This window comes from Polistes fuscatus, unplaced genomic scaffold (genome assembly GCF_010416935.1).
Source record: "Polistes fuscatus isolate 324 unplaced genomic scaffold, CU_Pfus_HIC Scaffold5, whole genome shotgun sequence".
Taxonomy (NCBI): domain Eukaryota; kingdom Metazoa; phylum Arthropoda; class Insecta; order Hymenoptera; family Vespidae; genus Polistes; species Polistes fuscatus.
In genome coordinates, this window is record NW_025113129.1 from 5346714 (window position 1) to 5372782 (window position 26069).

At 30.6% G+C, this 26069-nt stretch overlaps 1 protein-coding gene and 1 long non-coding RNA gene across 8 annotated transcripts in view; both read left to right on the forward strand.

Moving 5' to 3' along the window:
- LOC122522099 overlaps positions 1 to 26069 on the forward strand; it is a 60645-nt gene that overhangs the window by 31812 nt on the left and 2764 nt on the right. The window contains exon 3 of the mRNA XM_043642903.1: positions 18146 to 18193. Within this exon, the coding sequence (XP_043498838.1) occupies positions 18146 to 18193 (48 nt within the window). The remainder of the gene's footprint in view (positions 1 to 18145; positions 18194 to 26069) is intronic.
- Positions 3817 to 14957, forward strand: LOC122522533. 7 transcript variants are annotated; one of them, XR_006305070.1, is made up of 3 exons: positions 3817 to 3904; positions 4025 to 4041; positions 14612 to 14957. It is a non-coding gene; the product is annotated as an uncharacterized LOC122522533 (long non-coding RNA). The 7 variants fall into 7 exon arrangements; XR_006305071.1 differs by lacking the exons at positions 3817 to 3904; positions 4025 to 4041 and adding exons at positions 13321 to 13491; positions 14035 to 14173; XR_006305067.1 differs by having other exon boundaries at positions 3817 to 4041; positions 14356 to 14957.

Here is a 26069-nt window from a genome sequence, read left to right on the forward strand (position 1 = left end):
ACACCAGAATATCTCCTTGCTAAGTTCCCTAAGGATTAGACCAACTTCTTCCTTCTTTGCTCATCGGATATTTCTCTCTCCTTTTCTTCTTCCTTAGGACTTTACCACTCGGGAAGGATATATTATTCCAGCATAGAAATATATATATCCAGCTTTCTTTCTCTTCGAAAAACCACACACAGAGCTCTTCGATTGATCGTAATGGCTAACACCATCCACGTTCATTTTTAAACATTACTACTTCGATACTGAAACAAGCTAAAACCCCTCTTTTCTATATCGAACATTAATGTTTTTTCCACAAGAAAAAAAAGAAAAAAAGAAAAAGTAATACATATAGATTCTTACGTTATCGATATAACGATCTATGTTTTTTCTTTTATAAATAATATTTCTTGTGTATAAATATTTACGAAGAAATTTATAAACAACATTTGAAAAAAAAAATAAACCTGTTCTTTCATCCCCCAAAGCCTGTAGAAGGTTCATTAATATTGTTATTATTATTATTATTAACATTATTAATAATTTTAAATAACGAAATTAGAAGAGAAAACTTTAGATGAAATATTTTATGGAGTAAGATAAGAAGAAAATGCACCGAGAAATACGAACGTGGGTAGTCGAAAAAAGTTGGGGGAGTAGGTTGTGCTCTTGAAGATCAGGAAGGAATTCCAAGTTCTGGAATATAGTTATACTGCAAGTTAAAAGATATTAGATTTAATAACTTCTTGGAATTCTCATTTCCTTTCACACCTTTTTAATTTAATTTCCAACCTACTTCCAAGTAAATACTTTCTTAAAAAAAAAAAAAAACAAAAAAAGGAAAACAAAAAACAAAAAGTAAATAAATATATATAAGCAATAAATTCAATATCAAATTTCCTCTGACATATTGAAATCTTAAAAAAGATATTGTATCCCTTCCCCAAGAAACGATACTTGTAAGAATCCACTACAAAAAAAAAAAACAATTAAAAAAAAGAAAGAAAAAACAAATAGGTAAGAATTTCCCCTAGAAAAAACTATTCGTAAGGATCTCATTTGCGAAGAAAAAAACCTTTTATTTCCTATAAAAAAAAAAGAAAAAACTCTAAACAAAATTGAAAATATCCATACGCGGAGAAATCATAAATAAGATAGAAAAGAATCTTTCTTTTCTTCTTCTTCTTGCTCTTCGGGATGATGTTCTCATATATCCAAGAGAGAGTTTCTGGAATAGAACGTTTAACCTCTCGAACTCGAGGGCTTGCAGTAAGAGAACATAGTAGAGAGATAACCCGAACGAATGCGCGCGCACAATGCGAACGTTTACGTTTCTCTCCAACTTAAATTCCATCTAACACATTTTACCAACTATTCGAACTGCAGAGACACATACAGACACGCGGCGAACACACATAATGCATAAACTATATGAATGATAGGGGGGAGAAGAAAAATGGTACTTTTCGTGTAAGAGCAAATAGACGCGTAGATTTTCATCTACGAACAAATGACGACTATGTGACGTGGACGAAATCAAAGTGAAATTGCTTCTTCTCTGATTCTCTATCTTTATCGGCTTTTATTGAAATCCGATGAAATTACTTCGATGTCTATCCCCTATCCCTTTTTTCTATAACCACCACCACTACTCATATCCTCGTTCCATCATCCCCTATGCCCCTTTCGCTGGAATGAAATTCGAATAAAGAAAATGTTAGAAGGAAAAAAATAAAGTTGGAATACATAGAGAGGGATGGATGATAGAAAAATTAGAAAGAAAGAAAGAAATAAGTGTAGGAAAGAAAAAGATATTTGTAGAAAGAGAAGGAAGAGGAAGAGTGCAGAGGTAGAAGAACCGCACCCACCCTGGTTTATCGACCCGGTTACACCCTTAGCCGAGCGAAGCCACGAATTTCCCTCCTTACCTATCTATACATAGTATATATATTTAATATATAGATGTATGTATATACTAGTACATATATATATTATGTATTTTTATATATTATCGTTGCCCGGAAAGATAGTGTGCTGATTAATATTTTTATTATTTAATATGTTTTTTATAGAAATCTGTAAGAATAGAATCAGAAGTAACTTAATGGTATATATTATATATTAGATTGTCAGAAAAGTTTGTACTGATTTTCAAAAAATTGTGTTTATTTATGTTTTATTAAATTATTATTATATATTTTTAACACATAATTCAATATATTTATAATATTATATATATATATATATATTATTTAATTATAATATAAATTTGTTAATATTAATATATATATATATATATATAAACCTTAATTAGTTATTTTATTATTTATTCATTAATAGCCATCTAGCCGAAAAGTTTAAGAATGAATACATATATAATGTAATTACTATGAATCTATAAGTTGTAATATAAAAATTTGTCTTCTTTGCTAAAGAAAATTTTTCAAGCAACCATTTTTTACGTCATTTGTTTATTTTGAAAATTTTTAGTTGATTTTAAGAAAATTCGCATTTACGTTTAAAAATAATAATCGGATATTAACTAATAAAGTATTATCAACTTTTGTTTTCATTTTAATTAACCCTATTTAAATTACTACAATATAAATCTGTACTTCAGATTCATTATAATATAATTCATGGAATCTGATAGGTCAATTCTAAACTTGGGATGATGCCAATATGCTTGTTTCATAGTACAAATACATTGGTTTAATTATATTTCTAATGGTCTATTAGACTATTAGAAAGAAAGAGAGATAATTAATCTTAATTATCTTAAATAATATCACTGTATATAAATTTATAATATATGAACTAATTATAATATATATTATCGATTACATATTATTCATTTATAATAGAATCTGGGAAAATGACAGTATGTTTGTATCAGAGACAACTAAACTCATATAATACACCATTAGAAATTTCATTTATCTTATAATTATTTCCTATAATTAATATTATTGAATAAATTTATATATACGTATACAAAATTAAAATACAATAGATCGATAAATTAATTTAGAATATAGGAAGCTTTGCTAATAAATTTCATTGATACGCTGCAACGCTAAACATGTAAGTTGACCCAATTGTAACTAAGAGTATCTAAAACAAATCATCCAATAATTCTATCAACTACATTATCCCCCATCAATTATCCAATCACCATAAATCCGACCGATTATTCGTAAATATTTAAAAAAAATCTATTCAAAAAATCACCCCAAATACATACCCACATACAGCATTAAAAATACGTTTCAAATATCAGAAAACTTCTCAGACAAAAGTCTCATTTAAACTCGATCATTTACACGGAACAGCTGATGATCAATCGGATGATAATACTTGAAAGACAAAATACATGATTTAAATGGCATCTCGAAATAATCGATACGAGATAATAGACCGGAGTCCAGACCAATCGAATTGAAGATTGTCGAAGTATAAAAGTAGGCACGTGCACAAGATGATGCTGGATGTGCAGTAAGAAAGGAGCCATAAAGAATCCATGTAAGAGGATGCTGCGCGAGGATAGTTGGAGGATGATGAGAGGGAAAGAGAAGCAGTGGGAGGGAGGCGGGGAACGGGAAGAGGGTTGGGAGGCACCACCCTAATGGAAAGGAAGACGCAACGCGTCATGGCATGGTGTGGTATCAAGTGGATCGAGAGGGGATGAGGTGGGGACATGAGGAAGTTGTGGTTGATGGTGGGATGAGGAAAGGGCCAGAGATGATGGAGGAAGAGGTGGAATAGAAGGAGAAGGGGGGGAGGGTGCGCAAAGCATGCAGACACTCGCGTCTCTGTTCTACTCCAGTATGCACGCGGACGGCGAGTAGGTCGGATATTGTGTTCAACTGTGTGCGTGTGTGTGTGTGTAGTGTAATTAGTGTATTAGTGTTCATCTTATGTATTTATTACTCTTCTTTTATTTTTTTAATTTTTTTTTTTATTTAGTGTAATTATACAGAAGGCTGCCACAAACGTTTTTAATATTTTTTATTTTACATTTAATTATTATTATCTTTAGTAGTACAAGGGATGAAGGTAAATTATTATTTAAAGTTTCGGAAGTGGTTTCTTGTTTTTCTTTTTTTTTTTTTTGAAAGCTGTTTAGGGTTGTTTTGCAATTTTGGAAATTTGTTTGCAAGGTTTAACGATGAATTTGATATCGTTGGATAAAAGGTTTTGTTTTTAATTATCTAATGATAGATGTTTATCTGATAGGTTAATGCGATTTGTAAGGATCTGGAAATAATTTGTGGTTTCTGATTAAATCTTTGTAGGGTAAATCGAAAATTTTACAATTTAAAAATTACAATCGAATAAAAATGTAAATGATTGGCTATATTATATCAGATAAAAACTTTTGATCCAGCCTGTATTAGATATCACAGAAGTTGAACGTTACATTCATAATTATTAAACACGTCATCGTTTATAATCAGAGCTAGTATTTTTCCACATATTTTTCTTGTTCTAATTGTAAAAAAAAAACGATGATCTATATTCGTTAAACGTAAAAGATAAAACAAAGTAAAAAAAAAACTAATGAAAAATTAGATAACGTTTGTTAATCGATAGTAAAATGTGCCGAAGGATAAGATCTTCGTGACTTCTATAAGTGATCTTCCGTTACTTTTTTTTCGAGGTAGACGATCGTTTGAGAGGATAGAAACACGAGCTATGATAATAATAAATAAGTGATGAAGATCAAATCTTTTCTGTATCGAAGATAGTCAGAGTTTAAGTATAATAAGAACACAGTATCCGTGTCTTCTCTTCTCGTAGACGGTATAATCGGCCTCTTTATTCAACCGCTCGACCCACTTTCCAAGTTATTCTCTTCTTCAAAGATGACCATATCGTGTACCGCTAACTTTTTCTTATAGAGAGCACATCGACTTCTTACTTTTTATTCATCAAAAAGAAAACTATTCTGTTAATGTTACTGTAAATATATTGCATATGTATTTATTTACATGTTATGTATACACGGAAAGATATTCGTGATGTTTCTTTTGAAAATGAAATTCTTTTTTGCGAATAATATTTTTTGAATAAAAATACGATTCGTAGATATTTTTTTTATACTTCTTACGTTTATTTATTTTAATAAATGTTTTAGGACGATTGGATTTTAGTTGATTTCGGAATTTTTACATATTTTTTTTATCTAAATATAATAATTGTTATACATTTATATATTTTTTATTTATGATGTTTCGTTTGAAGATAAAATTCTTTTGCGTTTGAATTTGAATAAAAATTACGATTCGTCAATATTTCTATACTTCTTATGTTGATTTATTATTAAAAGTTATTTAGAATAATTGGACTATGTTGATTTAAGAATTCCAATCATATTTTTAATATTTATTTATCCAAATATTAATTTAACTATAATTGTCAAATAACATATTACAATATCGTATAAAATTAATAATTCGACAAAAGTAATAAAAACCAGTAATATTTACCCTACAATAAAAGCAAACGATATAAAATAATAACGTAATAAAATAATACAAAATATGCATATTAAAAATGAATCAACGAGAAATCAAATTCTCAATATATCACTTAAAATCGAACTACGCGCAATCAAATAAAATAATAAAAAACATATACAATAAAGAAGAAATAAAATTCCTTAAATTGCTTTAAATATAAAAAACAAAAAAATAAATATTAAAATACATGTATTACCTCACGCTAAATTTATTTTCCTCCGTCTCTGCTGGTCTGACGGTTTGTGTATAAGCGCGAAAGAAAAATAAAAAAGAAAAAGAAAAAGAAAAAGAAGAAGACGAGGAAGAAGAGTAATATTGGATAGGGTGGAAGGGGAATAAAAAAAAGAATATACAAAAAATAAAATAAAAGAAGAAGAAGATAAGAAAAAAAGAAAAAACAATGAGCAAAAAGTAGAAAAGAGATGGAAAAGGTAGCGAGAGAGAGAGAGGAGGGATTTTGCGGGAAGTTGGGAGGATGGGTGGGGTGAGAAAGGAGTGCTGAAGTTGGAAAAGGGTGAAAGGAGGTGGAAAATGAAAGGAAACATCGGGATACGAGTTTAAACGTTGCACAGTAGAAGGAAACTTAAACAGGGTGGGAAGAAGGGAGGGGACGTGGAACGGCTTGGTTGAGGGATGAACGGAGTTGGATAGGGGTTGATGGGAGGAGGGTGGGAATACGAAGGGAAAAGCATTTCACGTGGAAAATGTGAGTTTTTGAAGAGTAGACAGAGAAAACGCGCGTATACGCGATGGTATGAGATGTGGAGTTGAAGAGAAAGGGGGATGCGGTGGGGGTGTGGTAGGGGTGTGGTATATATACTTCTTCTGTTTTACGCGTTTTCATTCGAAAAAAGGGTGTCGTCGTAGTCGTCGTCTCGTCTCGTCTCGTCTCGTCTCGTCTCGTCGTCACGTAAACTTTGACGACGATGATAACACTGTTTTGTATATGGATGTGTGTGTATGCGCTCGTGTTTTACGTAAGCCACTTTGTCTCGTCTGCGATCAAAAAGAAAAAAAAAAAAATAGAAATAGTAGAAAGAAAAAAATTGGCGGGAAGAAGCAGAAATTTGTTTAAAACTTTGGCTTTTTTTTTTCGTTAGGCGAGTTTTTTTTTTAACAATTTTGTTGTTGTTGTTGATGCATACGAAATATTGGTGATTTTTTTTTCAATTTTGTTTATATTGTTGTTAATAAAATCGACTCGTACAGCTGGGAAACGTTAACGATCTCTTAGAAAGTAGCCCTAGGGAACACTTCGGTAATAGGGTTCGTTGGTTGATTGGTTGTTTCTTCGTTGAGAAGAACAGGAGTCTCGACAATTTAGAGAAAAAACATAATAAAGTACTATACTTTTTCTTTATCTTTTTCTGCAAGGGCTCTAAAAAGATAAATTTCTAATTTATTTCAACCCTTAACAGATTTTTTAAAAGTGGAGGAGAGGTAGCAATTTATATGTATTAAGATTGAGGATGAAAGAAATTTGAAATCTTGTATAAAATAAGAAACAAGAAACAATTTTTCTTACTGATAATATGATTGTATTAGGAATAATTTTTAATTATAATTTAATTACGTGTATACTATTCTTTTAATTATAATATTTAATAAAAAAAAAACCGTATGATCGTCTGTAAAGACAAATGTATGAACATTTATAAAATATAATTTAATTCAAACGTTTATATCGATCAAAATTTAAATAAAATGGAATATACGCGAGAAACAATTTTGTTTCTAACAATAAAATCGAAAGAGATAGAAAAAAATTTTATAATTAATAGTCATACACAATCTAATATATTCTATTTCTTCAATTATAATATTTAATAAACTTCAAGAGAAAAAGAAAAATTACACGAATTAAAATAAAACGGAACATGAGAAATTATTTTGTTTTTAACAATAAGATTGAAGATAATAGACATAGCATGATTTTTAATTGGAATTTAATATTACGTATTCTCCTTTCGTCGTTTTATTTCCCTCTCTCTTTCTTTGTGGAATATTAAAAAAGAAAAACAGAAGAAAAAATAAAAAAAATAAAATGAATAATGAAAGAACATAAGCTATATAATTCTCAACTTGTCGTTTCATACTAGTCGAGTTAATTCCGGTATCTCGTTACTATCGTGGGAAGGAAAAAGAAAAAAGAGTTAGTATAGATTAAGTCAATGCCGTTGCCACAGTTATTGCTGGCAACCTCGTTCTCGTTGTTGTTGTCGTTGTTTTCGTCATCCGTATTCATAGTAGTCATAGTCATCGTCATCGTAGTTGTCGTAGTCGTTGTCATAGTTGTTGTCGAGTCAAGACGTTGAAGTAGAAGAGGCTTGGAACGAAGTTAAGCCCGTCGAAAGGCTCGTCTCCAATTACCTGGCAGAACTCGCAGCCTCAAGCTTCAGTACAGTACATAGGATATGGCATATATCAAAGTATATGCACATATAAATATGTGTACAAGTATATGTCTGTGTTTGTGTGTGTGTGTGTGTGTGTATGAGAGAGAAAAAAGAGAAGAAAGTTAGAACGTGAAGAGTTTCCTGCCACTTTCCACTTCTTTAAAGTCTTTCGAGTTCGCTTTATAATTATCTTTTGAAGAAAACCCCTTTTTTCTCTTTTTTTCTTTTTTTGAGGATTATACCTTTCGATTGAATTTTTTGTAGATTTTTTTTGGTTATATAATTGTTGCGATCTTTGCTTATCTTTTAAGTGATGATTAGTAAGATTGGAGTAGTTTTATTTTAATAATATAATATTTTTAAGGTTATATATATATATATATATATTTGATGAATATCTAATAAAATAAAATAAAATACAATAATTAAATTAAAACAAATAATTATATTGCATATCTCTTGAATAATTATTGTATAATTTTACTATTCTTTTAATTTCTCCCTTTTAATCGGTATTTAACAAACATGTTTTTTTATTTTTTATTATTATTAGTTTTTACCATACATATTACTTGAAACTTTCTGCGTGTTTGCGTTTTTTTGGTTAGTTATTCAATTTATAAGTGTTTTTTATATTTGTTGAATATCTAATATAATTAAATAATTAAAATAAAGTAATAAAAAAACACAAAGAAAAAATTGGATACAAATTTCTATAAAAATAATACCAAAATATTTCTTCGAAGGATAAACGAGGTAGATGGAACAGAATGAAAGTTTTTAACTGAAAAACTATAAATCTACCTTACGTATTTGCATTTTAATTTGATCGATTCTATCAAAAGTTTAAATTCAAAAGAAGATTTACAAAATGTATGTTATATGCCCCATAGGTATGCACAAAAGTTAAAATATCACAAAAAACGAATGAACGAACGAACCAACGAACATATTTAGGTCGTCGAAATAATATTTGCCTTTGATATTGACTTTCGAATGCATTTGGGACGGTGCAACGTGCCAGGAATATTGACTTTAGCCTACGAAATGCGTTGATCTTCTCCTATAACTCGTAAGATATGGGGAAAGTTTAAAAGGGCTTTTGGGAAATGACGTCATCATGCTATACTATTCGATCCCATTTTCATCCAACTCCTACTCTAATGTCCCGTCCTCCCTCCCACCATCTTTACATTCATGAATTATAATTTCGGGATCGCATACTTGTACCTTGTATCCGTTAATTATCATATTTGCAATAATAAGGGGTATTAATGTTGTAAAGACCACTGCAACTTAAATCAACGTTTAGTTCTAATTAAATTATTGTATTTCCTTTTGTATTAAATTTTTTAAACATAAAAGAAATTAAGTTCAATCGTAATTAGGTGGACAATCTTCTTTTTTATTTATTTTTTTTTCTATTTGCCATAAAGAAAATTGAAAAACTAAGTCATTGAATTACGAGTTAACTTTTAATCTTAAATTAAATTAAATACGTTATTGTCATAAATTTTCTAATCATGGAAATAAATATCAATTGTTATTGAATAATTAATATTTTTTTATTTTTATTTCTTATTTATCATAAATAAATTTAAAAAATCAAGGCCAATGAATTATACGTGGAAATTTAATCTAATAAGTTAAATAAACTAAATTTTCTTAATTACAAAAACAAATTCTAATAAGCAGGTAAACGATGTTTCAATTTGAGTTATTACTTTTTTATATTATTATTTCTATTTATTCCAAAATAAAATTAATAAAATAAAAATTTCATCTATTTTTTTTTTGTTAGAAAAATTCTATTATAAATTTGATCTTGAAGAAGGGAAACGGATTGTGGGATAAATTTAATTTTCTTCTTACTTTTACCAACTCTCTCTCTCTCTCGCTCTCTCCTCTCGTCTCTCTCTCTCTCTCTCTCTCGTCTCGCTCTCTCTCTCTCTGCTCTCTCTCTCTCTCTATTTTGTTCTTTCTTTTTCTTTCCTGAACGTTTGACTTTAGTGACGATCTCTACTCGACCCAGTTTCTTGTACGATGTACGACCAGGATGATTTTTCTTTCAGAAAGGAACTCTATGTGCTTACTTGTTTCCTTCCTTTTTTTCTTTCCTTTTTTCCCTCTTGAAGGATCTACCTAACTGAATTACGTTTGATTTAAGATTGTTTCTATCTCTGTTTTGTGTGTTATGTCACACGTGACCTTTTCTTGATTACTGGATTAGGGTAATGAGGATTGAACAATATTTTAATCATCATTAAGGATGATAATAATAATAACAATTGTAATAAGTTGTCTCAATTATGTTCTTTTTTTAATCATAATTTGATTAATTAAAAATATTTATTCAGAAAATAAATATTTAATCAGTTAAATTGTGTAGGATTCTATTTTTAAAACGTCCAACTTCGTTGTGCAGATAAAATTGAAGTAAGACAAGAAAAGGTGACGTAACTGAATAAAACAAGGCATTTTCCATTCCATTGCGTTCCTTTCTGTTTCGGTAGCAATTCAGTTCAAATGAAATTCACTGATTAATTATTATACATCGCTTATTATTATATTAAATAATTATGCGCAATACATAATTATAGATATCATTTAAATAAATTCCTTCTTTATTACGATTAATATTTAAACAGTATTATAAACTTATCGAATTCGTTTAAATTAATTTTATCGTTTAATTTTATTATTATTCTAATTATTTTTAAAAGCTCTAATATATTGAAAATATAAATTATTTAATTATTAATAACCATTCTTGTGTGACCAAAGACTCAAAAAATTAATATGAACGTTAAAAAGTTATAAATCCAACATAAAAATCTCTTTCTTTCGATCGAACAATCTTTAATTTCTATCAAAACCAATCTTTACCGTCGAAATTCAACATTTTTCAACCAGCCCCTTTTACAAAATTAAGTATATCATCCAATTGTAAAAAAACAATTTCATAGCAGTTAGATATCTTGAAATTCTAAACAATACGAGTAATATTTCATTTAAATGGTTCGTACGAATTTAATTGACTTATATTCTAATTAAAGGATTACGTAATATGTTTATAAAACTCCCTAGTTATTTTTTTTGTTATTTTTTCTTTTCTTTCTTTTTATTATAACGAATAAGAATTATTAATATAAGAAAAGAGGAAGAACACTCGCTCGATGTTTTAAAGGAGATCATGTTTCTTCGGGATATACGATACACAATTATGCATTTGAAGCTTATCAGCGTTAAAAGCGCAAGCGCAACGTCATTACTCGTTTGGTGTTCGTGCGATCATTACGAGGCGTCACGCCTCGGTAATTAAATAGCTATGCACGTTTCTCTCCCCCTCCGACCCCTCTCTCTTTCTCACTAATTCTCTCTCTATCTCTCTCGTACGTTTACTTGATTAAATTGTTGATCATTGAACGTATGAAAGAACTCAAAATTCAACTAGTCTTGTATTCTTTTTCTTCTTATTCTTCTTCTAACGAATTTAAATTAGAATCAAAGTTTTAGCAACAATAATTTATCGAATTATTAAATTTAAAACACATGTGGGAAATTTAATGGATAATTAAATGAATAATGACAAATAAGATAAATGTAAAAAGTTTGAGTATCATTGAAAATTATTGAGAAGATAAAAATGATTTATCGGCGAGTAATCGTATTCTTTAACAAATTAAAATTTTAAACAAATTTCTTAACGAAAAAAATTACTAAATATAATAAATAAATTTATTAACTTAATATGAACAAATAAGAAAAGAGTAAAATGTTGAGTATAATGAAACGATTGTATTGTAAAAATGATCCGACTTGTGTGGATCATTTGTTGATTAATTGTGAATTATCATTATTCATCAAATGATTTATTTAGAAATTGGTTAAAAAAAAGAAATGAATTATAAAAGTATTAAATCAAGTTTTTTCTTGTTATTTCAACGGTGACTTTATTACGAACTAATTAATCAAATCGACTTATCGAATAACCGAGAAAAGAAATGTCGACTAATGAAGTCTCGACTATAGGAAAAGAAAAAAAAAGATAGAGTATCGATTATCGAAATATTAAAGAGCTAACCTATCCTCAAGTACAACCCACGAAAACAATAAAAATTAGACAAAATTTTATCTTCCAGAGAATGATCGATCGATCGAAAACTTTGATTAACTGACTTAATATACATTTTATATAATATATAATTTAATTATGTATCTATTAAACCTATGAAGAAACTAATTAAAGTAATTTATCGAATAATTAATAAGACGACGTAAAAGCTTAAACGATCTATCGATCTTTCATTTATATAATTAACCGACGACCAATTTATTCGCGTTAAATATGTTACATTTTAAGAAATTTCATAACATCTGTGCGCGTTAATTATGCATTTAAAAAAAAAGATATTTAAGAAATATGTGCAATTAAATTTATTCTTGCATCGCCATTCCAAGCACATTTTTCGTTTACTTTAATTTTTATTTTCTGCTTCTCCAATTGCACATAAAATATTTTTAAATATTTACCGACGTAATTGCTATGCTTCCTAATTTGAATTATTCAACATAATACTTATGATATGCAATATATGTGTTGTGAATATGATAAGATACTTGAATGATTCTTAACGTATTATATAATAATAATTATTATGCACGGCTCATAAAAAAATATGCAACGTATTCTACCATATTTTATTATAACATTAATATGCAAGGCAATTGTATTCCCCGTGTAGGAAATATATTTATATGATACAGTAATTAGAAAGCAAAACATAATTACACCAAAAAATCATATTTAACGAGAACACAAAAAGAATATAAAAAACTCTCTCTAATAATTATAATAATAATAATAATAGTAATGATAATAATCAATCATTCCGTAATAAAATTTACCAAAACAATGAACCTGGATATGTACAGATATAAAAAAAAGAAAAGAAAAAAGAAAAAGCACAAAATCACTACCCGGAAACTCATGAAACACATCAGATCCCGCAAACGGGGTGAAACCTTGCTATAGGAAAAAAAGTGCCAGCAAAAGAGAGCCGAAGAAAAAAAAAATAGGAAAAGAAAAAACAAAAAGCAAAAAAAAAAAAAGAAAAAAAAACACAAAAAGCAAAACAGCCAACTGCAATTCACACGACAACGATTAACGTAATATTGTAAAAAGCACCGGTGGTTTTTGCACTGAGAGTTCGAAATCTCTTCTCAATAGCAATGACGAATGAGCGTTGAGGAAGGGTGGGAGGGTTAGAGGGGGGTTTAAAGAGAAATGCAATGAGAAAGCTAAAGCTAGAATAAGAGAGAAAGAGAAAAAGAGAGAGAAAGAAAGAGTGATAGGGGGGGGGGTTTAGATGGTATTAGGTAGGTAGGAGGGAAAGGAAAAGGGGGGGATGCGTGTACGCGCATGCACGGCCACCATTGCCCTTCCGTAACCCGGTCGTGCGCTTTACGAGTAAGCTTTTGCTCCAGTAACCAACGACGCGCTACATCCGTCGTTTGCTACTCTCTTCGTTCACATCTATACGTTCGATACGCTTCACTCTCTCTCTCTCTCTCTCTCTCTTTTTAGTGTATGTATTTCTCGCTCCTTCATTCTCATAGAAACATACTCTCTCTCTCTCCCCATTTTCCTTTGTTTTTTATTCTACGAGTGTATTTCTCTTTTTTTTCAGTCTCATACAAACATACTCTCTCTCTCTTTTTCTCTCTTTTCGCTCTTTTCCCTCTCATACAAGCATACACACACTCTCTCTCTCTCTCTTTCTCTCTCTCTCTCTCTTTTCTCTCTCTCTCTCTCTTTCTCTCATCCTCGCTCTCTCTCTCTCTTGCCTCTCTCTCTCTCGCTCTCTCCTCTCTCTCTCTCTCTCTCTCCCTCTCTCTCTCTTTCTCCCTCTTTCTGTCTCACATATACACGCACTTTTTTTTTCTTACTCTTTCTTTCTCTTTCTTTCTTTCCATCTCTCTTTCTCCATCTTTCATTCTCATTCAGAGGTACAAACACCTTTTCCTGTTCTCTCTCTCTCACTCTATTTGTCTCTTCTTTTTAAATCTCATTCACGTACATACATACTATCTCTCTTTCTGTTTCTATCTTCCATATCTATTTTACAAAGGTGTGCATATAAATACAAGAAGTAAATACCTGGAAAGAGTCGCGAAGAAGACTCCTAAGCGAAAGCTCGTTAACCTCTGTGTTAAACGTTCGACTACGATTACGACTACGACGACGCCCCTTTTTCTACGAGTTACCAAGTTCGATGCGTTTAAGTGCATAAGATGCATCCGTTCGGAATCCAATTTATTTTTCCTTCTCCTATTACTTCTCTAACTGAATCATTATATTTATTTATTCATTCGTTGATAACAATGTAATCGTTTTGTTTTGTGTTTTTCTTTCTTTATTTTTTTTTATCTATTTCTTTTCAAATTTGTAGAAATAATAAAAATATATTTTTACGATAATTCCTCTCAACGACATTTAATTGCACTTACGTTTGTTAAATGTGTCGGGTACATAAAAAAAGCGACATTTAAAGTGCAAACACTGTCACACAAACACACATACATACCTACTTACACTTATATATTTAAAATATCATTGTTATAAAAAATTTTCAAGTTCAAGTGTTCATTTATGTGTATGTGATCGAAAGTTCATATTTTATATATATATAAATACGTTTTATAAAGAAAAAAATATATAAAAAGTCAAACGTGATAATCCAAATTGCAATAAGTGTTCATTCGAATTTTCAAATTGAATATATCAAACCAATAAAAAGAATAAAAATAAAAATAAAATAAACTATATTTATACAATCGGTAAAAAAAAGTTGTAAGTTACGAACAAAAGATAATGTGTAGTAAGTGCAGCGAATGTTGTCAAGGATCTAGGCACAGTGTGGACGTAAGCCCTGCCTCGGGATCAGATTCGGAAACTTCAGGTAAAGAATTCGAGTTTCAATCAGCACCCCTTACTTCTCTTCTATCCTTTCTTGCAAAAAGAAAAAAAGCAAATTACAAACAATTATATCCCTTAAAAAAAAAAAAAGAAAGAAGGAAGCTTAAAGTTTCTATCAATTGAAAGCTTCAATTAGTCAAACTAGTTGCAACTAACTGATGGTCCCCACTCGGAAAGGTTCGCGTTTGTTCGGACAAAAAGTTTCATCGAGAGTTTGCTTCTGTAAATTCCCCTCGAGTCCATTTCCCCTCCCTTCCCTTCCCTCCCTTTCCCCGAAAACCTCGTTTACCGTTACCAACACCACCACCACCTATCTTTACCTCCCCTAAACCACCTCTCAAAGCTCTTCCACGATTCATCGAATAAATAAATTTCTCATCTCATAGCTAGCTGCTATACGAAGTTATCTGAAGCTATCAGACCTGTATAAAAAGTCATTTTCCCTTCTGATAACGATGCTTTTATCGTCGCTTAATGACAAGAACGTTCGGCGCCTTTCTTTTTTCCTTAACCAAGACTTCTTATTTCCCTTTCCAACAACCACCACCGAGTGTTGGGAAATCGAGAAGAAAATATAATAGCACTGCTTTGGCTGCTGCTTCTTCTTACAATTGGTTTTTTTTCTCCTCCTCCTCCTCCTCCCCTACTTATTTTTATTTTATTTATTAGTCGTTGCGTCAACAAAAGGGAAATAGAAAAATATTTTCAAATTAATCATTTTTATTATTTCTAGTTTTTTTTTTTAATTGTATTTATACCATTTGGAAATTTCGTAGCTTTATTTTGTTCATTTTTCAAAATGCTTTTTTCGTTCGAAGAATAAATTTTATATGCGAATGTTATAAAAATAATTATAGTAATTGAAAAAAGTATGGAATGAAGTGAAAATTTCGATGCTAGGTAGATAAGTTTTTAAAATTAAGAAATTAATTATCGATCATATTTAAATTTAATCATTTGAATGATTTGTTTTGTTTTGTATTTACTTGAACCATTTAGAAAATTCGTAATTTTGGTTTCTAATCTTTCTAGATGCATTCTGTTCGAAGAATGAATATTTTTTATGGTGGATTTATTGTCCAGAGAAAAATATGTTTTATTATAGAAATAATTATAATGATTAAAGAGAATAAAACGAGGTGAAAGTTTCGATGCTACGTAATTGAGTTTATAAAATTGCGAAACTAATTAATTATCGATCATATATTTTGTATTTGTTTGTTTATGTCAGAAATTAATAATGAAAAGTAAATAGGAGTGTTTGAAATCACTTAGATTTCTTGATTACAGAAAACGAAGGCGACTATGGTTTTAGTTCGTAACGAGATACTTCCGTATACATTTGAAAAAAAATATAAGTTTAGCGCGAGAAAGAAAGTGGAGGAAGTGCTAAGAAGTAAAAGAAAAAGAAGAAAAGGAAGAAGGAGGAAAAAAAAACACATAAAAATAAGATCTACGTTTCTTGTCGGTGTCGTAAACGGGGTTACGCTACTGAAAAGGAGGAACGATGAAAAGAAAGAAAGTAGGGATGAGAGCTTACAGCTTCGAGCGAACTTTCTTACCTTTTTCCTCCTTCCTTTTATCTCCTTTACCACTCCAGAATGGTCCCTTCATTTCATTTTTTTTCTTTTCTCCTTTTTTCTTTTTTTTTTTTTAATTCCGTAAATATACCAAAAGATATTTAGTCGCTTGACTTGACCTTTGCACTTAACTTGTTTCAAACGTCTACTTACCCCTATCTTTATTTTTTTAATCATCCTTCTCCTCGTTTTTTATGCTCCTAGTATTAACAAGTTGAAATATATGAAATTTCTTTTATTTTTAAACAAGAAAAAGGGAAAATGTTATTTGTAAAAATAGATGAACCTTATAAATTGAACTTTTAATAAACCAATCGATAATTGTTGCTTATTCTGAGTCGTGGTACAGTAACGATAGATTCATAAAATTTTTAAAATTCTATTCTACAATTTTAATTCGGCCTACCATCCACTTTTTAAAATGAGCAAAATAAATATATAAAAAAATTAGTAATGAAAATACAATAGATGGACCTTTCTTCAAGTGGCTGCTTGTCATGAATCATGGTACAATTAACAATAGATTAACAATTTAAAAAAATTCTAATCACAAATTCAAATCTTTACTATCATTCTATTTTTTTTAATAATGAAAATAAATAAATTAAAAGAATTAATGGTGAAAAATAGATGAACTTTTCAAGCTGAACTTTGAAAAAGCTGTGTTGGTTGTTGCATATCATGGTTCATGGTACAATTAACGATAGATTAAATAACGATAGACCTAATAACAAGTTCTTGGAAAGGAAAATAGGTTGTCATGGCGTTGTAAATCTAAATTCATATCTCCCTCGTGAGCAAGGAACACAAGAGTAGAACGAGTACGTCTCATGGATCCTTATAAATTTACGAACGTTGTATACCTACAGAGTTCTGCGGAAACAAGAGTAGGTGTATGCCCCGTTACCTGTGAAATATGCAAACTGCATATACTAGGTATGGCACGGCTGTACCATAAACGTACACGTACGATTACTATCTTTCATGACCCATTTCAAAGGAGAGACGTATACCTCCCTCTTTTTCTCTCTCTTATTTTTATATATTTATATTATATATTATTATTTTTATTTTTTTTATTTTTATCAAATAAAAATGTTCAACTTTTTTCTCCATATGTTGTACAGAGTTTCATATTTACATTAGAAAATATTACGAGAAATATTGAGATTACTTTGTTCTATACTAAAATATAAACAATGTTTTTTAAAAACATTGCGATGTACGCTATTTTTATTCGGTATTTTATTATCTTTAAATATAAAATATAATACGAACGATGTTATATAATTAATATTTTGTCTAATTTTTATTTATTATTTTATATTATAAATATTTTATTATCTCTAAATATAAAATAAAATATGAAAAATGTTGAAAAATTTATAACTTACTTCTTATATTTTATATTTTATATTTTATTGTTTTAAATATTTCGTTTCTAAATAAGTCAAATAAACAACTGTACAACAACTGTAAGTATGACATATATATAAAAAAAAATAAGAAAAATATGAAATACTATAGAACGTTTAAGACACATATCTAAGGAAATAAAAGAATAAAAAGATACTACAGTTTTACCTTTTTATCTGTTAAAACGTTGCCAAGTAGGGAATCGATAGCATCTAGAATCACCTTTTACCCTTTCATAAATTTTATACGTATTCCTTCTTTTTACAGAGGAAGAGTGGAATCCAGATGGAAAAGGTCGACAATCCAATGATACCGGTAAGTCTTTCTTCTTCTTTCTCTTTATTTCTTTCCCTTTCTTATTCTTCCTTACTTTATTTAAAAACCTTTTTATTTTCAAAAAAAAAAACCAATAATATTTGAATCTCGAATAGCAGAGTTACATTTATTTTCTATATTTGAACGAATAGAGGCGTAAGATAGGAGAAGTTAACCCTTGGAATCGGCGAAGCGTTTGTTGGGTTTCATTCCCTAGTTCGGATTTCATCCCCTTCGAGCGTTTCTATTCTCAATATCAACGACCTGCCAGCAACACTATCATTAGAAATCAACAATACTTTAACATACACTCTTTCTATTTTCGTATATAAATTCATATTCATTAATATTATACATTTGTTTTATAAGTTTTTTTTCTTTTATTTCAAATATCAAATATCTAGTATATTTATTTCATTTTTTATTATTAACATCGTGGTATTAATTTTTAGTATTTTATTCTAAACATTTTATATTTCTTCACATGATTTGTTCGATTTTATCTAAAGTAATTTGTATTATAATTTAAATTTATTCTCGTTAAATGGTTTAGTAGCGTAGATTTAAAATATAATATATAATATAATTAATACCAATCTATAGTATAATTATATATATATACTAATACTGGATTATATTAAAACTATGATATATTTTATTAGCCTGGCTAATAAATAATTTATTCATATCGAGATACTAGATAAAAAACAAAAAATAAATTATTTAACTAAAACAAAACTTAATAAGATTAAATATTTAAAAAAAAAAATATGGCGGACTTTTGCAGCTATTTTGGAAAAAGAACTCAGTTGATAAAAAGAGTGTCAAGGTTTATCGACACGTTGTATCATTTACCCCGAGAGAGGTCACTGTAGTTTAAAGGGACAGCGCTAGTGTTGAAAAGCATTGCTACGCTAGCGCCACGATTGGTCGTTAACAGAAACTTCAAACCGCGTGGCAGTCTTTTTAAACTGGAGACACGCCAACCCCGATCACCAGTTTCTGACGGGAGTGGGGGAATGAGGTGGAGTAGAGGAGGTTGGTAGATAGATGACAAAGTCAGAGTCGACGATTGCGAATCGAGTCGAGAACCCGAATGGTCCCGAGTTAAACCGAACTGAGCCGAACTAAGGAAACGCGCGAGCATCGACTCGATCGAAATCTCCTCTTCCTCCTCCTCTTCATCCTCCTTCTCCTCCTTCTTCTTTTCTTCTTCTCGTCTTTCTTCCTTCCTTCTCAAATTTCGCCCTTTGCTTTCAATTTACAGATTCACCATAAAAATCTCTTTTTCCCGTTTAAAATATATCCACCGTTATAAACTCGTTCGATATGAATAATATCAAACTTTATATATTGCGAGGAAATATCTTTACTTTGAAATCCCTCCCCTCTCCAGTTTATCATTTATAATTTTTTCTTACTTTATATATAATAAATATATAACTTTTATCAAATTTTGCTTTAGAAAATATTTGTAAAACACAAAGTAATGAAAATTATTATCTTAAAATATATTTTTGACGAGAGAAATAAAAATGTAGTAAATTTGAAAGATGGTTGAAAAAAAAGAAAAAAAGACTGCATATCTGTATTTATTTTGATCGTTGTTTTTAAAAATATATTCGAATATAATAAAGAAAGAAAAGAGAGGGAGAAACAGAGAAAGATGTCACAAGCACAAATTCTCCGACAACCAATATTGATTATAAAAGCATGGTAGTTGGCGTCGGCGTCGGCGTTGGCGTCAGCGTCGGCGTCGGCGTCGGCGTCGGCGTCGAATATTCCCCTAACCCCTAGCATCATGCGAATCTGCAACAGCGCACGCTCGATCTCGTGCGCTGGAGACGGACAATAGATGAATTTCGAGAGACGGAAGAGGTGGAGGAGTAGGAGGAGGAAGAAAAAAAGAAGTAAAAGGAGGTGGAGAAGGAGGAGGTAACGACTGGTGGGGGTGGTGGATTATGAAGAGGGGATTTGAGGGGTAGAGGAGAGAAGAAGGTTCTTGCATAGTGGCGACGTCGTCGTCGGAGGCGGTGGTGGTGGCGGTGGCGGTGTGTTGACGGTGGTGTGGTGGTGGTGTGGTGGTGGATTGGTGGACGTGGACGTGGACGTGGCGATGGTGGTGGTGGTGTGGTGATGATGATGATGGTGAAGGTGGGGTGGTGGTGGAGGCGGCGGTCGCTACGACGAACGGTCGTCGTGTCACACGCGTTATTTCTCTTTTCTTATCGTAAGAAACGAAATTAATTCGTGTAGAATGTATGAGAAAAGGAAAAACATTTTTTAATAACTCGCTTTTGGTTGACTCCGAAAGTTGTTCTAAGTTTGCGACGACGAGGAGAGGGGGTGGGGGGGTGGTTCTGAACTATCAGTGAGATATTTATTTTTCTCATAGTGCTTTTTTCCCTTTTTTTATCGTGTTAAATAATAGTTTCGAATGGATATGACGTAAGTATTTACGACAAAATAATAAATAATTGATTTTTTGTTCTCTATTTTTTGTGTCAGCCTCTCACAGTTTGTATTTCGTTTGTCTATATTCGTCTATCTTAGCATCTCGTTCATTCTCTTCGTCTTTCTCTTATAATCGATGTGAAAGAACGAAAAGACTTAGCGAAGCGAATTAATGGCGCTCGCTTGCTCGCTCGCTTGCTCTGAGACACCTTTCAATGTCACGGTTACTACTCTTCTACCAACTCTTTCGACTTTCTCTAGAGACTCATTCTCTCAACATTTCTTCTTCGTCTTCTTCTTCTTATTCTTCTTTTTCTTCTTCCTCCTCTTTCTTCTCTTCTTCTTCTTCTCTTCCTTCCTGTTTCTCGTCGAACAACAACCACACAATTTTTTTATTTATTAATTTTATTATTTCACCAACACTTATTCTAAGAATAGCGTAAGAATAACGCGCGTGTCATTAGTTTGTCACAAACCACGTGTTAGAAACACCGGGACGTTTAATCTCCATCAATAATTTATTCATAATTCCATAAGAACATAGATATTTATGTAGAACGATTTTGCATGCTTCTCTCGATGCATTCGTTGACGAAAAAAATTGAAAGTTTCAAGGATGTTGTTTGTTTAATGATTGTGGAAGATCGTTCGCATAGTACGATTTCATAAGTTTTACGTAAATTTATTTGCCTAAAATTTTGGATAAATGTGATTGTAAAAAAACAATATAAATGCATTCTTTGATGGTGTGTTTTATGGCAACGAATCGATCAGGCTCGTCCGTGATTCGCTTCCGTCGGTCTCGTCGTTCAGAGCTCTGGCCGATCGATGACGCGTTCGTCTCGTTCTTCCGTTTTCCGGAACGTCGATTTACTTCTTCGTCCTGTCTGTGTTTTACGATATTATTTTAAAATCCTTCCTAATGTTGTCAACAATGACGATAACAATGACACGATAAAAATTAATACTCGATTTAATATGAATATTGGCTGGAAGGTAATCGTGATATTTTTTATTTATTTATTTTTAATCCTTTTATTCAATCGAGGTCTTTTAAATTCGAATTATATTGTTAAATAAATCATTTTTATTTATTTATTTTGCATTTAATATACTTCGTTTATGATATGTGCTTTAATATTTTATTCATCTCTTTTTCAAGAAGTTATATTAAATTTTGCGCCCTTATGATATTTTTTATTTATTATTTTTTTCGATAAGTTTAATTAAACGTTTGTAGAAGGACTTTTTATTTATTCTTTTTCGAGAAGTTAAATTACATTCGTGTAGACACGACTTTTTATTTTTTTTTAATTTTATTTTAATTAATATCCACTTCCCAACCCTCGAAAGTAACCAACAATTATATTAATAATCCACCCATTAAACAACTCTTATATCAAACAATAATTAAGCTCTTATTTAACATATAATTTAATTTTATCTTTAAAAACTAAAATACAAATATAAAACTAATAAATTAATTCATAATACTCTCTCTCTCTCTCCCTCTCTCTCAATAAGACAACCTCACTCCCCTTTCGAAAAAATTGTACAACGCCAATAGCAAGAAATTAACAAATAATTTACTTTTTATACATAATTAATATCAAACAAAATCATCTGAAATAATTCAAATCATTTATAGACTTTGGGTAACTTTTTTTCTAATCCAAATATAAATGTTTCCTTTCTCTCTAAAAAAAAAAACAGAAACAAAAAAAAGAAAGAAAACTAATCATTCATATTTACATTCCTTTACCCGTCAACCCGGAGATACCTAACACTTTATTTTTTTTCTTTTCTTTTTTTCTTTTAAACGAATGGAAACTCGAGTGATGGTGAATGGTAGACGACGACATTGGTACATTGGTCGAGGGTTTGCAGAAGGGTGAAATTAAAGGAATAGGCCTGAGTTTGTATGTATGCAACGTCGACGAACGATAGCCAACCTCTCCGGAGGCTTCTCTCTTTCTCTCTCTTTCTTCCTTACTTCCTTTCTTTCTTTCTTTTTTTCTTTCTTTTTACCTCTCATTCGTTCGCTCGATTCTGCCCTACCCTTCATCCATTGTTCCTAAGTTCTATCTCTCTCCATTTTTTTCTCTCTCATTCTCTCTCTCTCTCTCTCTCTCTCTTTCTCTCTCTCTCTCTTTCTCTCTCTCTCTTTCTACCTATCTATCTCTCTTTCTGTACCGTTGGAATAAAGAAAGCCCTCGTAGTCGTTCTCGGAACGTGCACAAATAGCAGCTTAATCGGCTATCGACTTCTCCCTTCAACCCCACCTCGCACCCTCTCTACCTATTTCTTTTTTTTTGCAAAGTCGATTCGATCCAGTTGGTAGTTCCATCTCTAAATCGTGTCTTCAAAAACTATCATCTCCCACTCTCTTTCTCTCTCTCTCTCTCTATCTCTCTCTCTCTCTCTTTCCTTTACTCTCATACAAACGTATTTTCTCTCTCTTTCTTTTACTCTCTTACAATCATGTACATTCACTTTTTTTCTCTCTCCCTCTCTTTTAATTTCAAACAGATATACACACACTTTCTTTCTTTCTTTCTCTTTTTTTTTCCTTCATTTTTCACTCCCATTCAGCATACAAACACTTTTTTCTGTTCTCTCTCTCTCGCTCTCTCTCTCTCTTTGTCAGTGGTTTTACTTAATCCTAAAACGATACTGATCTGTCTTTTCAAGTGTTAATTCTTCTTACAATAAGAGATGAGTTGGAATTAACACTTACGAATTATAGTTAGAAAAATAACATTTTTGAAGTATCTTATTTTTTATTTGTTTGGTTCGTGTTCATTTATTTTCGATTGATTTAAAAAAAAAAATAAAGGCATATTTTATAATTGAAATATGTATGTCGTTTGAAATGAAATGTAGGTCTAATCAATTTATTCTACAGAGAGATTAAAAGCTCCTAAATTGTTTTTAGTTTGTTAACAAAATCAATCGCTCTTTCTCTAAACTTTTTTGCCTTTTTCTTTTATTTAAAATCCTAATCCCAAAAGTCTCTTGAAATATAAGAAATAGTTACTTTAAAAAAATTGCTAAGAAACATTGGATCTCGTGCTATGCATAATCATTTTGAATTTCTAATTTGCATTATCCAAAAATCAAATTAAAATTAGACTTTATAGGATTATATTTTGTAATAAAATATTCCCCATCGAGTATAATTGACTCGATAACGATTCACAAATCGTGAAACATTTATTATAATAAAATATAAATTATTACATATAACTATATATATATATTACCAAACTTAAGCTCTTAAATAATTACTCCAATATTTCTAACCTGTACTATTTTGAAATAAAATAATAACAAAACTTTTAAAATTTCATATTCCAAAAAATCATTCAATTGATTCTATAATAAACTTATTAATCACGATCTTTTAAAAAATTATCTGGAAACAAAAAAAATTATTAATAAACATTAGAGAAGCAACCTTTATCCCCTGGCATTTCTAAATTTCAAATCCTCCAAAAAATCAGACAAAAGATCTAAACTTTCGAGGCTTCCTTTTTTCAAAAGCTCCTCCTCATTCTGTCCAATATAAAGTTGACTGGATCACGATGAAAAAGAATTACTATCACGATCACGATCATGGCCGTATGTTGCGCGTACATCGAACCTAACATGCTCTTCTAAGATTTCCTTAAGCGTAGTAGACGGTCTCCTTCCGTCTATTTAAAGACGACCATTCCAAGAGAGAAAGAGAGAGAGAGAGAGACTCATTCCCTTTTCTTTCCTCTCCTCTCCTTTCCACGATCGAACGCATCGTTGATGTACTTAAAGAACAAACTCTACGCGCAACAGTTTGTCCAGGCTTTAGTATCTATCCCTCAAGATATCACCCTAATCGTGGACAGCTCGTTGAGAATCGATCGATTTGAAACGGCCGTTGCCATCACTATTTCTCTCTCTACACACACACACACGCGCGCGCGCGCACTTTCTCTCTCTCTCTCTCTCTTTCTCTCGTATACACACAAACACATACTCTCTCTCACACACAGATACACATATATTCGCTCTCTCTCTCTCTCTCTCTCTCTCTCTCTCTCTCTCTCTCTCTCTCTCTCTCTCTCTCTCTCTCTCTCTCTCTCTCTCTCTCTCTCTCTCTCTCTCTCTCTCTCTCTCTCTCTCTCTCTTTCATATATATATATACATACACATTATCTATCTGTCTATTTATCTATCAATCTCTATCTCTATATATATATTTCGTTATAACGAGATATATCTCGATATCTTTCTCACTCTCTCTCCCACACATCGTTATCGTTGAATTTCCGACCGATAGATTAGATTTCTGACGCTAGCACGCGTTCACGTCTCTGAAAATAAACTTTACTCTCGCAGTACGCATCGTGCCCTCGTTCCGTCACAACTCTGACCAAACCTAACTATACTGCCATTTTCTACTTCGGGTATTATATTATATTACAAGTATAGTTGCTATAGTTCGATCATCATCCTCACTTTGAGAAACATTTTTCGTAGTTTTTAATTGTTCTTCTTTCGGATATCCTCAGTGATTAATAATTGTTTGGAGTAGAACAATTTAACTATTGAAATTAGTGTGTTCATTATTAAATTATTAAATAATTAAATTAATTAATGTCAATGATCACGAGTTTGAAAAGTTTTATTTTTTTTCATTTTCTTTATATCCGGGTGATTATTTTTTTATTTTGATTAAATCATTAAGAAAACCACAGGAAATGGGGTGAAACATTTAAATCATTGACCGAAAGGTAGTAAAACTTGAAAGATTTTTTTTATTTGTCTTTTTTCTAAAATTGTGTCTTTCAAATTACGTATACATATTATATTTCGATCGATTACTCGAGATTATTGTAATTGAAATTGATGAATGAAATTTTTCGAGTGAGAAGAAAAAAAAAGTGATCTAAAGTTGACGTTTCAAGTCGAGTTTCTAATCGTAAAACGCGCTTCGAACGCGATAAGAAGATTAATCAATGATACGTAAATATATTGAACGAGATAAATCGAGATAAAAAGAGAGGGAGAGTGAGATAAATTTTTATAGAATTTTGGATAAGAGAGGAAAAAAGTTTAACTAAACTTTTAATGTCTCTACCATCATCATGAATAGTAAAAATCTAAATGTTTGATATTTCATATTAATAATAATAATAATTTAGCTAAGTACATAAATACATGTACATAAATAAAAAAAGGGTAAAAAATAATAGGAGCGTTTAAAAATGATATGATATATATATACAATGTCATATTTACGTCATCGTTTGCGCTCGTAATTTATGGCACAGTAAAAATATCTGACAGATATTTTTATAGAATTTCTTTTTACTATCAAAATGACGAACATTAAATATTAAAATAAAAATATTTAATATTGAATACTAAGTATAACAATCAAATT